This window comes from Acomys russatus, chromosome X (genome assembly GCF_903995435.1).
Source record: "Acomys russatus chromosome X, mAcoRus1.1, whole genome shotgun sequence".
NCBI lineage: Eukaryota > Metazoa > Chordata > Mammalia > Rodentia > Muridae > Acomys > Acomys russatus.
The window spans coordinates 89,699,719-89,714,920 of NC_067169.1; the positions used below are offsets into that span (position 1 = coordinate 89,699,719).

Genomic DNA, 15,202 nt, shown 5'->3' on the forward strand with positions numbered 1-15,202 from the left:
AATCTGCCTAGGGGCTAGGTACAACCCTATAAATGATGCTAAGGTCATATCCAAAGGACAGAAAGAGGAGCATTGCTCTTGTCACTCATTTTCAGCTTCAGGGTGGTAAACTCCAGAAGACCTAGACAATCCTACCTCTCAAAATCCTGGACAAGTTCAACCCAAACACCTCTCTCACCATACATAATGAAAGAAGGTCTACACTCACAAAACAACCGAAGAGATGTATCAAAAAGAATGTTTGGGGGTTAAGATGTTTTTAGGCCTAGATAGACGGTTTAAGTTGGTAGAGATGAGTCATGACAGATATTGATTTACATTCAGAATTTTAGACACAACAAAATAGGAAAGATGTTTTCTTCAAGGCTGCCAAATACAAATAGCCAACATTTTTATAATTTATATAATTCCTGATTGTTTTGTGGGTCTTCTTGCTGTAGTTTATTGTATATATGTGCAATAATATAAATGTATATGTAAAAAAGAAGAAAAACAAAAAGAATGCAATTATCCAATCCTGCCATCAACAATTTGTTTAAATCAGCTGACTATTTCTAACAGGCAAGGTTTAACTTTCTGCCCTATCATTTTCCTCAGGCACCCAGGAAATGCAAACCCACCCAGCACTAACACCTCAACTTTCCACTTCCCCGTAGCATTTACTTTTAGACCCAAAGTTCTTGTATAATCTACCTGTATACATGATTAGTGAGAGCCTAAATGTGAAAATGTTCAGAAATTGAGTAACATATTAATACAAGAAGATAGAGCTACAGACAAGAATATAAAAACAAAGCTGGGTGCAATGGCGCACACCTGTAATCTCAGCTCTCGGGGAGGCAGAGGCAGATAGATCTCAGTGACTTTAGGGCCAGCCTGGTCTATAAAGTGAGTCCAGGGCAGTCAAGACTACACAGAAAAATCCTGACTTGAAAAACTAAAAAAAAAAAAAAAAAAGGAAAGAAAAGAAAAAAAACCAAACTTAGCAATAAGAGAACTTATTATTTATGAGTGGCAAATCCATGAAGATATCTATTGTTTTCTATCAGAACAATCAATTATATTCAATCATCAAATAATTAGCAATTATTTCCAAATGTTTTATTTTATTGATAGCTGTTTCTATAGTTCTCCCCAGTTGAAATGTGGGAACAACCTAAAACAAAATTCCCACTTTGAAGATTAGAATTTGACTCATTCTTGGCTTTGATTTACAGCGTTTGTTCACTTTACTTTAGCAATGGTGCATGTTCTAGCAAACTTACCTTATCCTGTTGGTCATCAAAATGACTAAAATATCTGAGACTACAATTTGGGCTGGCTCCCTCCGGAGGACTCCATGTCCATATTATTGTGCAGAGGTTTTCGACAGAGACACTCAAATTCGTCACAGGTGGCTGAACTTCTGTTCAAATCAAATATAAGATAAACATTTATCAATGCCAACCAGAGTTTCTAATGGTCCACTCTCCCACATTCTAGTGGCCAAACCCAGTAACATGCTGAGTTAAGAACATCTAATACCTGTTGAGGAAGACACAGTTACACTTTACACATATTAATAACAAAACTCGTTGCAGACACCTCTTGAAATAGGGACTACTGTTGGCTTTGTTTTAAAGATGCAGTGACTGGGTTAGCTCACTCAGTATGATCATTTCTAATTTCCCCCATTTGTCCACAAATTTCAGGAATTCCTTGTTTTTTTATAGCTGAGTAGTATTCCATAGTGTAAATGTACCACAGTTTCTTTATCCATACTTCAATTGAGGGACATTTAGGCTGTTTCTATGTTCTGGCTATTATGAATAAGGCTGCTATAAACATGGTTGAGCAAATGTTCTTGTGTGCTGGCCCATCTTCTGGGTATATTCCAAGGAGTGTAATAGCTGGGTCTTGAGGAAGCCCTATTCCCAGTTTTCTGAGATAGCACCAGATAGATTTCCAAAGTGGCTGTACTAGTTTGCATTCCCACCAGCAATGAAGGAGACTCACATGGTATATACTCACTTATAATTGGGCACTAGCCCAAAAAGCATGTCCCATGAATGCCTTCAATTACCAGGAGATTGAGATAGGTGTGAGGACATCCTACTGGGACTCTAGGTAAGAGAAATATAGGAGATGGGGAAATAGAAAGACCCAGAGGATCTTAGAAACCTACAAGAAGAACATCGTAATGGGTGGATCAGGGCCCATGGGGGTCTGCTCAAACTATTGCACTAACCAAGGACAATACAATAGTAAACACTGAACCCCTACTCTGATCTATCCAATGGACAGGACATCCTCCACAGTTATGTGGAGAGCCGGGACTAACTCTGACATGTGCTCTGGTGACCCATATTTGACCACCTCCCCTTGTTGGGGAGCCCTGATGGCACTCAAAGAAAGAATAGGCAGACTACCAAGATGAGACTTGTTAGCCTGCGACCATAAAGTGGGAGAGGAGATCTCCCTCGGACATGGACCTAAGGGAGGGTAATAGGGTGGGGGTGGGAGGGTAGAAGGAACGGGAGGATACTAGTGATGGCAGAACAATTTAGTTGTAATCTGAATAAATTAATAAAAAAAACAAAGATGCAGTGAATAGTTGGGTGTGGTGGTACACATCTGCAAATTGTCCCAATTTGAAGGCCAGCCTGGACTACATAGTAAAATCAAAACCAACAGAGTGAGGCTGAAAAAAGAGAGGGAGAAAGGAAAGGGAAGGAAGGGGAGGGGAGGGGAGGGGAGGGGAGGGGAGGGGAGGGTAAAATAGGCTGTCAATGTAAATCAGTAGATAAAGTCACCTGCCCCCAAGCCTGGTAGTCTGAGTTCATTTCCCAGAGTCTCCATGGTGGAAGGATGGAAAAGACCCTTGAAAGTTGTCTTCTGACTCCCACACATGTGCAGAGGCATGCGTGTGCAAGCAAGCACATGCACTACATTTTTTAAATTAAAAAGAATAATAGCAGCAAAAGTAACTTAGGCACAAGGAAGTCAGTTACTTTACCTCATGACTAGTGAGTGACAAAGCTGGGATTGCAACCTGGATGATGTGGCTTTAAAGTCGCACACTTTTGAGACAGTTTCTCATGTAGCTCAGACTGGCTCCAAATTTACTATATAGCTGGCCTTACACTTCTGCACCAACCTCCACCTTTCAACTGCTATAGCTACAGGTATGCACCACTATGGCACACATATTTTCTTTCTTTCCTTTTCTTTGTGGTGCTAGGAATAAAATTTAGGGCCATGAGCATAGAAAGTGTCTCTGTCACTGAACTACATCCTCAGCTCCAAGGTCACATGCTTAATTAAATATAATTAATATAAATATAATATATTATTTCCATGCGAGTCTAGTATCCATGGGAGGTTTATTCCAGAACCATAGTTGGATAGCAAAATTTACACAAGATCCTGTGTAGCATTTGCATATAGTTCATATATATCCTTCGATATACCTTAATGATATATAGATCAATGTTATACTGTATTGTCTGGAGGAATAATGACTAGAAAAACTAAACTATAACATGTTCAGCACAGATGTAATATTTTTGGATTTTGCTTTTTCTTTCTTTTTGACAATTGACCAGCAAACGCAGAGCCCATGAGTGATTACCCTATGTACTATTCATTTATTTTATTTATTTATTTATTTATTTTTTTGGGAGCTAGAATCTCACTATGTAAGCTTGGCTGGCCTGGAACTCACTACAGCTATGTGGATCAGGCTGCTTTTGAACTCACAGAGACACGCCCTCCTCTGCTCCCTAGTGCTGGGACTATGGACTCTTAAATATTAGTATTCCCAGGATATTGGAGTTTCCGCACTCAATCCAGACAGTTCAGACAGCTGTTTCATGAATTTTGACAAAACAACAGTTTGCAACAAATGTTGCAAACCTTATTTTCAATTGTGCTCTCTTCAGTTGTGCTCGGACCTACATGCTCTAGTTCTTGTTTTTTGTTTTTTAAAAGACAGCTCGTCCAAAGAATAGCTGAGAAGGAGATTTGGTACCCCTGACTCCCTCTGGGATCTGACGCTAAGCAGCTGGAGCTGGAGAAGGAAAGGAGAGAAACTGAAACAGTAACTCAAACTTCCCTGAGAACGTCTAAGCCCAGGCTTATCTAAGCCCCACACCGGAAGCTGGGAGGGAGTGTAGAGGAATTCTCTGCCCTTCTTTACAATGCTTCTGCAAACATTGCAAAACAAAGTCTATTAAGGCCATTTTAAAAGTCCAGCCAGACATGGTAGGCCTACCTGCAATGCCAGCACTCCGGAGGTGTAGGCAGATGCTCTTGACTACCAGCCTACATTGCAAATGGACACCTCCATGCCCAAAAACCAAACCAAGGCCCACAGCAACAATCACAAACATAACAAACTAAAGCAAAAAACAAACAACAACAACAACAACCCTCTAGGAGCTAAGAGTATAGCTCTGTGTTAAAATTCTTGACTATAATTTGCCAAGCCCTGAATTCTAATCCAGTGCTGAAAATAACTGATGTTATTAAAACGATAATTTAAGAAGTATAGTTTTAGTGTTCTATGATACCACTACAAAAATTTCATCAGTCCCAAACTTCTGCCCCATGAGCACTATGTAGTTGAGGTTTTCCTAACAGTCAATTTAATACATAGCCACTCACTGGGCAGCAACCTTTAAAAGCCCTTGAATCTTGATATTCCCTCACTCTCCTGATGCTACTACAAATAAGCTTTTTCCATGGCTCAATTTGTGGAGGGGCACAGTCCTGAGCATGCCATTGTCTTTGGAAGCATGGTCCTACTCCAGCATCTTGAAGTGAGCTAGTAAGTAGCTTGCTATGGTGGCCCATAGATCTAATTCTAGTACTCAGAAGACTGAGGCAGAAGAATCATTGTTGAGTTTGAGGTCACCCTGAGTTGCACAGTGAATTCTATCAATTAGGATCTTAGAGACCACAATCTACTTTTAGGGCTTTCTCCCTTATTCTGAAGTTTCCAGAAACAAATTTTAGCAAAAATCACAGATACCTGGTTTAGCAATTCCTGATTATCTATCAAGTTATCTCCCCCATAAAAATTAAAGACCTGATAATAAAAACAATAAGGCTTCTATTTATTTTTACCTCTATCTATTGAATTCTAACATGTGAGGTAATTTAAGACATTTAAGCCCTATCCCCTTTTTGATATGTTTTTCCTTTCTGTTTTTGTGATAGTAGCTCCGATTGAGGCCACCTTGAACTCACTATGTAGCTCAGGATGACCTAAAGTTCACACCAACCCTTCTACCTCAGCCTCTTATTTATACTTGAAATCAATCAAAAGTCTGCCCTAGTTCTAAACCCCAAATAAGATTCAAGTTTCCCATCTGTTTGGAAATGCTATTTAGCCAGATCTAACTGGTTTGCATTTTAAGCTGCTTGTGGCTATTGGAGCACCCAATATAAAGGGATGCTGGGACAAAAAGTAGATTAATGAATCTACTCTGCAACTTAATGTCAAAGCAGGCCAAGAGAACCCTGCCCTCCAAATATCGGAGATCTGTGTTTTGATCACTGTTTATTCTTCCAACAACAAAAACAAAAACACAAACGCCATGGCCAAATTGTTGCTTTGGCTCTATCATCGGAAGTTCTTCCTCTTCTGGCAGAGGTTACTTTCAGGAAATTCAAATTACTGCCACTCCCCTTCTCTTTCTCATTTCTCTTCCCCCCTCCCCCCTTTTTCAGAGGCTAGGCATTAAAGAGTTAAGACATTTGAAGTTAACTGCACACATGAGGAAGATTAAAGAGAAAATTTCCAAAAGACTTAAGAGAGCCTCGAGTCAGAGGCGGCCTCAATGCTAAAAATAGTCGCAGATGATCAAGCAGAAATCCCTGAGCGGAATACAAGGAAAGAGTGTCCCCAGGACACTAGTAGCTGCACAACTGCACAGTGGTTATGACACTATGCACAAGGCCCATTCAAGCTCAAGCCAGACCAAGCCCAAGTGTGGAGAACATTGATGAACATGAAGTCCCACCCCTAGCTGGGGAGCCATTGGCCACTGATAGTTTCTGGCAGAGAGAAAAGTTAGTTGCCCCTTGAATGTTGATCACACTCTAGTGAAAGACTACATGTCCATGAACATGAGCAGCAGCAGAAATTGGACTTGATGGGTGAAAAAAAAGATGCAAAGTTAGGTGGTTAGGGAAGGGGGAATACATATTGAAGGAGTTGGGGGAGGGGTGGATATGATCAAAATTACTTGTGTAAAATTCCTAAAGAGTTAATAAGAAGGCATGGGGGCAGGGACAGAAAAACTCCAGAGCCATGGAATAATCTGTTTTCCAGAATTATGACATTACTTTATTCCAATACTCGATTTCCAATAAAAGCCAGTCACAGTTCATAAAAAGGAATAGTAAAGTATGGGTAGTTTTTCACTTGGCAGTGCTGAGGATGGAAGCTAGAGCCTTGTTTTTGCTAGGCAAGTGCTCTATCACTGGGCAACATCACTGAGCACCATTCCACCAAGGATGAGCCAGTCAAAGGAAAAACAAGCAAGATAAACTGTCCCTGGAAAAGGTTAAGTGTGCTAGACAAAGAATCTTTAAAACAAAATGTCTTAAAGACATCTAACTGTCTAAAAGAACTAAACAGAAACAGTGGCAACCTAAAAAGAAACTAAAACCAAATTCTGGAGATACAAACTAAAATAACTAAGCCAGGCATAGCGGCTCTCACCTATAAACCAGGCATGCCAAAGGCAGAGGGGCATCACTAAGAATCTGAGGTTAACCTGGGTTACAGAGTGGGTTCTAGGACAGTCAGAGCTACATGTGTGAGGTTCAATGTCCAAAAGCCAAAATAATAATAATAATAATAATAATAATAATAATAATAATAATAATAATAATAATAATAATACAACTGAAATGAAGTACTTAAAAGTAGATTGGATCAAGCAAATGAAATCATCAGCAAACTCGAATATAACAATGAACATTAATGAGTCTGAATAACAGAAAAACAAGGCTAAAGAAATATGGATCTTAGTTTTGAACTTGTAGATTTGTGTTTGATTTGGAGTGCCTATGGAAGACAGGAATCCAGAAAAGACCTATGATACAGGAGAGTGGAAGATAAGATGTGTGTGGGGGATTGCAGAACATATGTGTTAAGAAAGTAAGTTGGGCAGGGGGAATAGTGAGAGTTAAAGGCTTAAAGCAGGAATGGGAGAGAAGAATTAACAAAAACTCAGGATGTATGAAAAAAAACACTACAGAAACCCACTATTTTGTAAACTTACACACACACACACACACACACACACACACACACACACACATACACACAGAGGTATATATATATATATTGAATTTTTTTGAGACAGGATGGATATATATATATATATATATATATATATATATATATATATATATATATATATATATATATATATATATATATATATATATATTATGTGCTAACAAGCCTTGCAACCTAAGTTCAAGCCCCAGGAACCCACATGGTGTACTAAGAGAACTGACTCTTGCAAGTTATCCTTTGACCTCCCACTCATGCTGGGTGGCATGCTTGCCCACTCCCAATAAATAAATGTAATAAAAATATTTTAAAAGAAATCTGGACAGAAGTACCCTGGACATTGCCCCCTCCTCCCCCCCCCCATCCCAGAAGACATGGGTTATTAAATGAAAACGTCAGTGCCATTATGGGATGCCTATAGTCATTGGTCAAGGAAGCCTCAGAAGCCCCAACCACCAAATAACAGAGAATATCCCCATTCCTTTTCATTGCCCACTCTGGATAGATGCTAACACACAACATACTTTGGTTGCTGTACACACAGAGAAGTCAAAATGAAACTGATTTGGATACTTTCTTTGTGGTGATAGCCAGCTTCCAAAGAGCTGAAAGGTGGTATATAGGCTGCTGGGGGAGAAAATTCATTAACTGACTTACACAGCACTGGATTCTGCACTCTACAATACCAACCTGTCAGGTAAGATGTTCCCATGGGTGCAACAATATCAACAGCACTATTGGGGTAACCCACACATCTCTGATGGGATCTGAGGCCTGGTCCATGGGATGGAATTCATACTTAGTATTGTAAATAGATTTTCCCTGCTAAGTATTTCCAGCCTGAAGACTGCTCCCCTACAGAGATAGCTCCTACTGGGATTGGCTAAACCTGTCTCCTTGATCCGGTTGCATGCCATAAACCCTGCCTCCTGGTTCATCTGTCCAGAATAACCCCACCTCCTTTCTCCTTGTTTAATCTGTATCTGATGACGCTGTCTCCTTGTTCAGCTATGTGCAATAACTCCACCTTCCTAGTCAACTCTATAATAAACACAGTGAGCTTTTAGAAGAGGCCCTGTGGCTTCTCCATTAGAAAGCCTAGACCACTGATTCCTAGCTTTCTATCCACGGGTCTTTTCTTCATTCCCTCTCGGCCTAGTTGGCTCTGTCCCTGAAGTTGCTCACACAGTATCAAGCCAGTAAACATTTCCAACATGGTAGAGGGGCTCAAGGGGCTCTGCCCCTTGACAATTGGTAGCTGCTGGAGGAGGGAGAGCCATTTTTCTTTAGAAGTATGGCTTCTAGTAGGTTGCCCATGTTCCTGCAGGCAACTCTAAGAGAACACTTAGTGAGTGTTCAATTTTTAAGACTAAAGAAGAATAAACAGACTCTCAGGAACCTGTGGGATACCATCACTGGACCAGAATCTGCATTGGAGGAGGGGTGAAGGGAGGACAGAAAAGGAAAGAAAGTTTTAAGAAATAATGAGGGGCTACGGAAATGGTTCATATGGCAAGGCAGGCATGAGGAACTGGAGACAGGCAGATCCCTGGGGCTCACTAGCCAGCCAGCCTAGCCTACTTGGCAAGCTACAGACTAGTAAGAGATCCTCACAAAGAACTAGAGAGTACCTGATGACCAACTCTGGAAGGCTCAGTAAAGAAGGAGGAGGGGGAAGGCCAAGAAAAAAGGGGAGGGGCTGGGAGAGGGAAGGATGCCACCAGGCCTGGTGCACATCTTTAATCCCAGCACCTGGGAAGTTGAAGCAGGTAGGTCAGGAGTTCAAGCTTATCATCAGCTATGTTACATAACAAGTTTGAAACCAGCCTGAGCTATATGAGACCCAGTCTGAAAATCCAACTCAAAGTTGTAACTGAAAACTTCCCAAATTTTATGAAAGATAGGATTACAAACACCGAAACGCAACCTGATTTTACAACTTAAGAGACTATAAACAGTACAGGGCAGATTCAAAGATAGAGGGGGAAAAAAGGAAATCATGAAGAAGATTGGAATAGAGATAAATGAAATAAGAAGCAACAAGGTAAAGCTGTGTTAATAAAAGCAAAAGGTTTTTTTTTAAGGGCAGCATAATTTCTAAATCTTTATGTGGGTAAAGAAAAGACTGCAATTACTGAAATCAGGAATGAAAATAGATATATTGCAACTGATTCTAAAACATGAAAAATGATTGTAAGAGAGAAGTATGAACAACTCAATACTAGCAAATTTGATGCTTTAGATGAACTGTGCAAATTCCTAGAAACACAAAACCCACTGCAACTAAATCACAAAGGAGTATATAATCTAAATAGACCTATAAGCAATAGGAGATTAAATCAGTAATCAAATTTATCTCCTGACACCCCCCCTCCCCTGCAAGGAAATCTAAACCTGATGGCTTTATGGGCAAATCGTACCAAGTATCTAAAAAGTGAATACTATACATTTCCAAACATTTTCCAGGACTTTAAGAAGAAATGGTACCTTCTAATTCTTTCTAGGAGGCCTGCATTACCTGATACTAAATACAGATAGGCAAGTAGAAGGAAAGAAAACTACAAACCATTATAATCTCATCTATAAACCCCCAACAAAATGCTGGCATGGTGACTTCAGCAACATACCAAAAGGATTGAACACCGTGACCAAGTAGATTTATTCCTGGAAGGATGACTCAACATATGAAAATTAATCAATGTACTATACCACATTAACACAATGGAAGGGAAAAGCATGACATTATCCCAACTGATGCAGACAAAAACACCGGACAAAGCTCAGCAACTGGAGCTAGAGGTGTAGCATGTAAAAGGCACGGGGTTCAAAACTCAGCAGGCATCATCACTCATAATAAAAAATATTCAAGTTTGGGCATGGTGCCACATGCCTACAATCTTACCTACTCAGGAGACTGAGGGAGGAGGATTAACTGTTAGAAGTGAGGCTGGATTACATGGCAAAGCCCAGGCCAGCCTGGGCAACTTAGCAAGATGCTGTCTCAAATTTTTAAATAAAAACAGCTTGGGAATATGCTGATAGAAAGCTTACCTTGCATATGTGGGAGCCTGCATACCATCCCCAGTTTTGAAAGAAGACTTTGCTGAGAGAGCACGGTTCTTATAAAAGGGGAGAGGGCAATGCATTTCATAACCTAATCTACTGACCATCACAGCTGAAGCATATTCAGCTGTACCCACATTAGCACACACTTGGGCACAGCTTAACACAAAGCTTGTTTTCAAAATGTCTAGGGTTCCTGAGGCCCTGGGTACAATCCCAAACACAGCAAAGGGCATATCTAAGCAATCGAAGTGAGTATTAATACATGCAAATTTTGTGACGCACATTGTAAGGCATATACATAGCTAAGTGGGGACTATCCTTGAATAATCTCTAGGGGTTTGGGGTGACTTATTTCATTACAGGGTAGTAATTAAGAGCATCCACGACGGAGACTAGCCTATATCCTGGCTCTGCAACTACTATGTGGCAAGTTACTTAGCCTCCCTGTTCCTCAGCTTTCTCATCTATCACATAAAGATGAGAACCATAGCCTGTCTCAAAGGGTGATTCTAAGTATTAAATGAGTTGAGACAAGTAATGTCTCATACCTACAATCCCAGCACTCCTGGGGCTGGGAGAGGAAGGCTGCCAAGAAGCTGAAGTCAAGCTGGGCTAAGTAACAAATACCAGGCCAATGGGAGCTGTGTAATAACACCTTGCCTCAAAAAAAATAGGTAAAGTGATACAACAGTTCCTGCATAGAGCACGTTTTGTAGAACTAACTAGCTGCTTTCTTAAGAGACAAAGTAGACAGTTGCACGAGTCTTCTGTGAAAATGTGTACCGATGGGTTCTGAGAGGTAACACATACTGCTTCTCTATTCCTTTGACATCAGCTTTTCAACATTTACAGGAAGATGCTCACTGAGTTTGGACAGGGAAGTGGAGAAGAGGACAAGACTCAAGCAGGTCTTCTAACTAAACTGTCAGGGTGTCTGTAGATCATCTGTACCCACACTCTTTGTGAATTAGGAGTTAACACCATCAGTAATTGTCTTACTGTAAGGTGCTTTGCTTAGCTGATAACTTTTGCTTTCTCTTGTTCAGCCTCAGGAATTGGCAGAGGCATGCAGATTTCGGGAAGAGTGAAGGAACTTGTAAGAGTCATATGTGAGTCATCTGTCTTTTTATTTTTTTTCTTCACATGCAGTCATCAACTCCTGCTCTTTTTGCTATGTCTTTCACAATCATCCCCAGTCACACTAATGTGCTCCCCTAAACCCAACACTGTGGGAAGAAACCACCCGTAAGTCATGATTTTAAGTAGGAGATATTTACATACTGTGCATATTTCTAATAGAGATCCGTATCTGCCATCTCCCATTCCATTGAGCTTCACACTCCAATGGCTCCCTGTACTGAGTCAAGTCTCCTCACTTGCTTTTCTTCAGACTGTGCCCTTTTCAGGATGTTTAAGAACAAATAAATCTCCTTTGAACAGATTGATTTTTGACCAGTATCCCTTCTGGCCAAGCCAGGCTCTTGACTGGCCACTTCCTCATCTCTGTTCCTGCTTAACCCCTACACACACACACACACACACACACACACACACACAGGAAGTCATTTTCTCCATTTAAATTCTATCCTTTCTGACGGTCTATATCAAGTTTGTTCTATTCTGAGAAATTGCCGGCCTTCAGTTTCCTCTCTTCTGAATGCCTATTGTTTGGACTCATCCAGCCATTATGAGGCCAGTCTCTAATATATGACTATACTTTCATGGATCCCAAGTAGTCTCTCTACCAGTGCCCTGGGAGGTACCTTACTAGCTCTTCTGTATGCCAAGGACTCCCTCTTACCTCTTTTTGAAAGAGGCACTGAGTATAGTAATAGTGGTTGAGGGCACAATCTCTAGGGTCAGGTTGCTAGGGTTGGAAGCCTAAGAGTCTCATCCTCAGTGTGTTTCAGCTTCCTTGTACACAAAGGGACCCAAGAATAACTCAAGTTTAGGATGCTTGTAAAGGTTAAATGAACTAGAAGTGAAAAGCTGAAAATTTGGTATAGTCCCAGCATGGAGGTGGCTGAAACAGAAGGATTTCAAGGAGTTCAAGGCTAGCCTGGGCTACAGAGCAAAACTCCAATTATATGTCAAAATATAAGCCAGTTTCCTCTGTAATAACTCGTCTGCATATACTTTCATGGCTCACATCTAATCCTATACTGGTACCCTAGGAGGTACCTACCTAAGTGTTCTGCATGTCTAGCTGTTATTAAATCACATCCCAATGTAGCTTATTGAGTTGAATATACTGAAATAAACTAGTAACTAACCTAAAGCCCACTATCCTACCTTGTTTCTCTCCACAGTACTTTAGTAGGTTTGGACATACTTAACACAAAATCCCACATACTCTCTGACAATAGTACAAACTACTCTCCTGGGACAGAGACTTATCAGAATACAACTTTAAATAAAAAGAAGCAAACACTTAGAAAACTGCTGGGCAGACAGTAGACAAGAAAATGCTAGCTGTCATTAAGCAGTGCCACACTTTAGCTACTGAATTAAACAAGTAACTTAGTCATTTTTTTGAGACAGGTTTTCTCTATGTAGCCTTGGTTGTTCTAGACTCTTTGTAGACCAGGCTGGCCTCAAACTCACAGCTTCTGCCGCCCTAAGTGATGGGATAGGCATGTGCCATTGCACCCAGCTCCTGATCATTTTTAAATACTCAGAAGGATCAAAACTAGAGAAACACTTAAAATGTACAGAGCTCTCAACACTCAAACACATACTCTACAATTAAAACATCTGTTTAAAACATAAGAGTTCGATCTCTTCATTTCTCCCACAAGAAAATTGTCACACAGCGAGGGATAGTGACTCACCCTGAGCCTCACGTCCGGTCAATGTCAGAGCCATAAAAACTTCAACCTCTGAGTAACTAGAGATAGCAAACTCTTTTTACAACATAGTACAAATGCAATATTTGTAATAGGGAGAAAAGTTTCTATAGCATAAGGTACCAACAATATTGTGACAAAAATAAGTTGGGGGTTGACAATCTTGTCTAGAGGGCCAGCTGTTGTTTCAGGTGTGTGTGGGAAGGAGCCTGTAGGAAGGACTGTGTTGGGATGGCACTGAAAGGCAAGACACTAATGAGATAGATGCCTTGAGTAAGTGTGGACTGCAGTTTTCCTTTATCTACGGAAACCTGGTGTCCTCAAGGGAACTAGAGACACTTCACAGGCAAAGATTATTCTGTATTCTAAGACAATCTTCAGAGCCTGGCTCAGCATAAAACAAACAGGACAGACACTTGAATAATTATTGAAGGCTGGAGGTGTTAGAGCACTACTTATGTAGCTTGCAGTAAGCCCTAGGTACCCTCTCCAGGAACCCAGGGGGAAAAGGGCAACTGTTGACTGACAAACTTAAGAGTCCTTCAGGTCTCAGTCAATGCCAGTTTTTCAGTAAAGTCTTTCCACTCCACTCCGTACCATTTACAACTTTGACCTCCTACCCTGTCTTGTTTCTCTCCGTGGTACTTTTGTATATGTGACATATCCTATTTTACTTCACACACAGGAACACACACCCTCTGCCGATGGTGTAACTAGCTTCTTTGCTCAGGAACTTGCTGCATTCTTGCTCACTGTGACATCCTCAGCCTCTAGAAATTCACTGCTTGTCACACATACCACAATATGCTTTGTTGAAAGAGCATGGTAGTTTCCTAATTAACATTTCAGCTTTCGTTTCAAAGCACAGCACACTTGGAAAACATTCATTAAGCAAATTGGTTTGGTGGGGGTGGGAGTAATAAAACCTGCCCAGTTCATGAGGAAATCATTCATCTTCGATTTTCACAGCAACTCAGAAAAGTTCATTAGTTAAAAGTTGCTCACAAGCACGAGGACAATGGAGCAACTTCCCAAACAACACCCAACTTTTCCATACATTTCAGATTAACCCCAAGATATAAGGTTTATTAATGGTGGAAGCCATCTGTCTGGATGATGGTCAGGCGTTCTCCAAGAATTTCTTAAGGCCAGGGGAGGCCTTGGCCCTCATGTCCTTCTGTTATTAGGGCCAAGATCCATCTTTAGAGGTTCCCTTTAACTTTCACCGCCAAAAGCCACACTTCCAAACTGATCATCTGCAAGGCTCAGGGTAAGGAGCCCTGGGAAGTTCCCAGCTCAGTCGATCTCCCTGCGCTCCCTCATCTCTTCACAGGCAAAGCCACTTGTAAGGGTAATTTCGGCAAAATTCGGTTCCCTTCAGTCCCCTTCCTCCAGCCTCCAGCCTCCTAGGCTCTTCCCTAGTGCTCAAGGGAAGTGAGATGGCCAGTTGCCTCAGTATGACTCCCCCGCCACGGCGCCTGGGAAATCCCCTGCGCCCTAGTCCCTCAAATCCATCAGGATCGGGAAGACCCAGCACGGAAGGCAAAGGCTGGCAGGTGAGCACAGGGCGTCTTAGAGGGGACCACCTTAGCGAGCTCCCTGGCCAGGATGATCGAACTCCCCACCTTGTCCCCTCGTGCGCCCTGCCGCCGGTCGGTCCACGTCCCTGCCAGCCTTGGCCGCCCATCACCACCCCGCCGCCAGTAGCTGTCACCAGCCCCAGGCCACACTCACCTGTAGCTGCGGCGCCCGGGCCCAGGGCAGCACACAGCAGCAGCGCCCACAACTCGCACAGCTGTGCTGGCCGCGCCATGCAGCCCCTCGCCTCGGAGCACAGCCCTGCTGGAGCTGCTGAAGTCTCCGCCTCCTCTGTTTTTGCTCCCACTTCCCGGCCGCCGCCGCGCGCTGGAGGCCAGAGCCAGCGCAGACGGGAAGGGCCGCCCCGCCCACGGCCGCAGGTAACCCCAGCGCGGGGGGGGGGGAGCGGGGGGGGGGGCCG

At 42.0% G+C, this 15,202-nt stretch overlaps 1 protein-coding gene across 1 annotated transcript in view; it reads right to left on the reverse strand.

Moving 5' to 3' along the window:
• Il13ra1 (interleukin 13 receptor subunit alpha 1) overlaps window positions 1-8,003 on the reverse strand; it is a 52,717-nt gene extending 44,714 nt beyond the window's left edge. The window contains exons 1-2 of the mRNA XM_051141866.1: window positions 7,982-8,003; window positions 1,266-1,405 (exon numbers count right to left, since the gene is read on the reverse strand). Coding sequence (XP_050997823.1) covers window positions 1,266-1,405; window positions 7,982-8,003 — 162 coding nt within the window. The remainder of the gene's footprint in view (window positions 1-1,265; window positions 1,406-7,981) is intronic.
• Window positions 8,004-15,202: the final 7,199 nt, after the last annotated feature.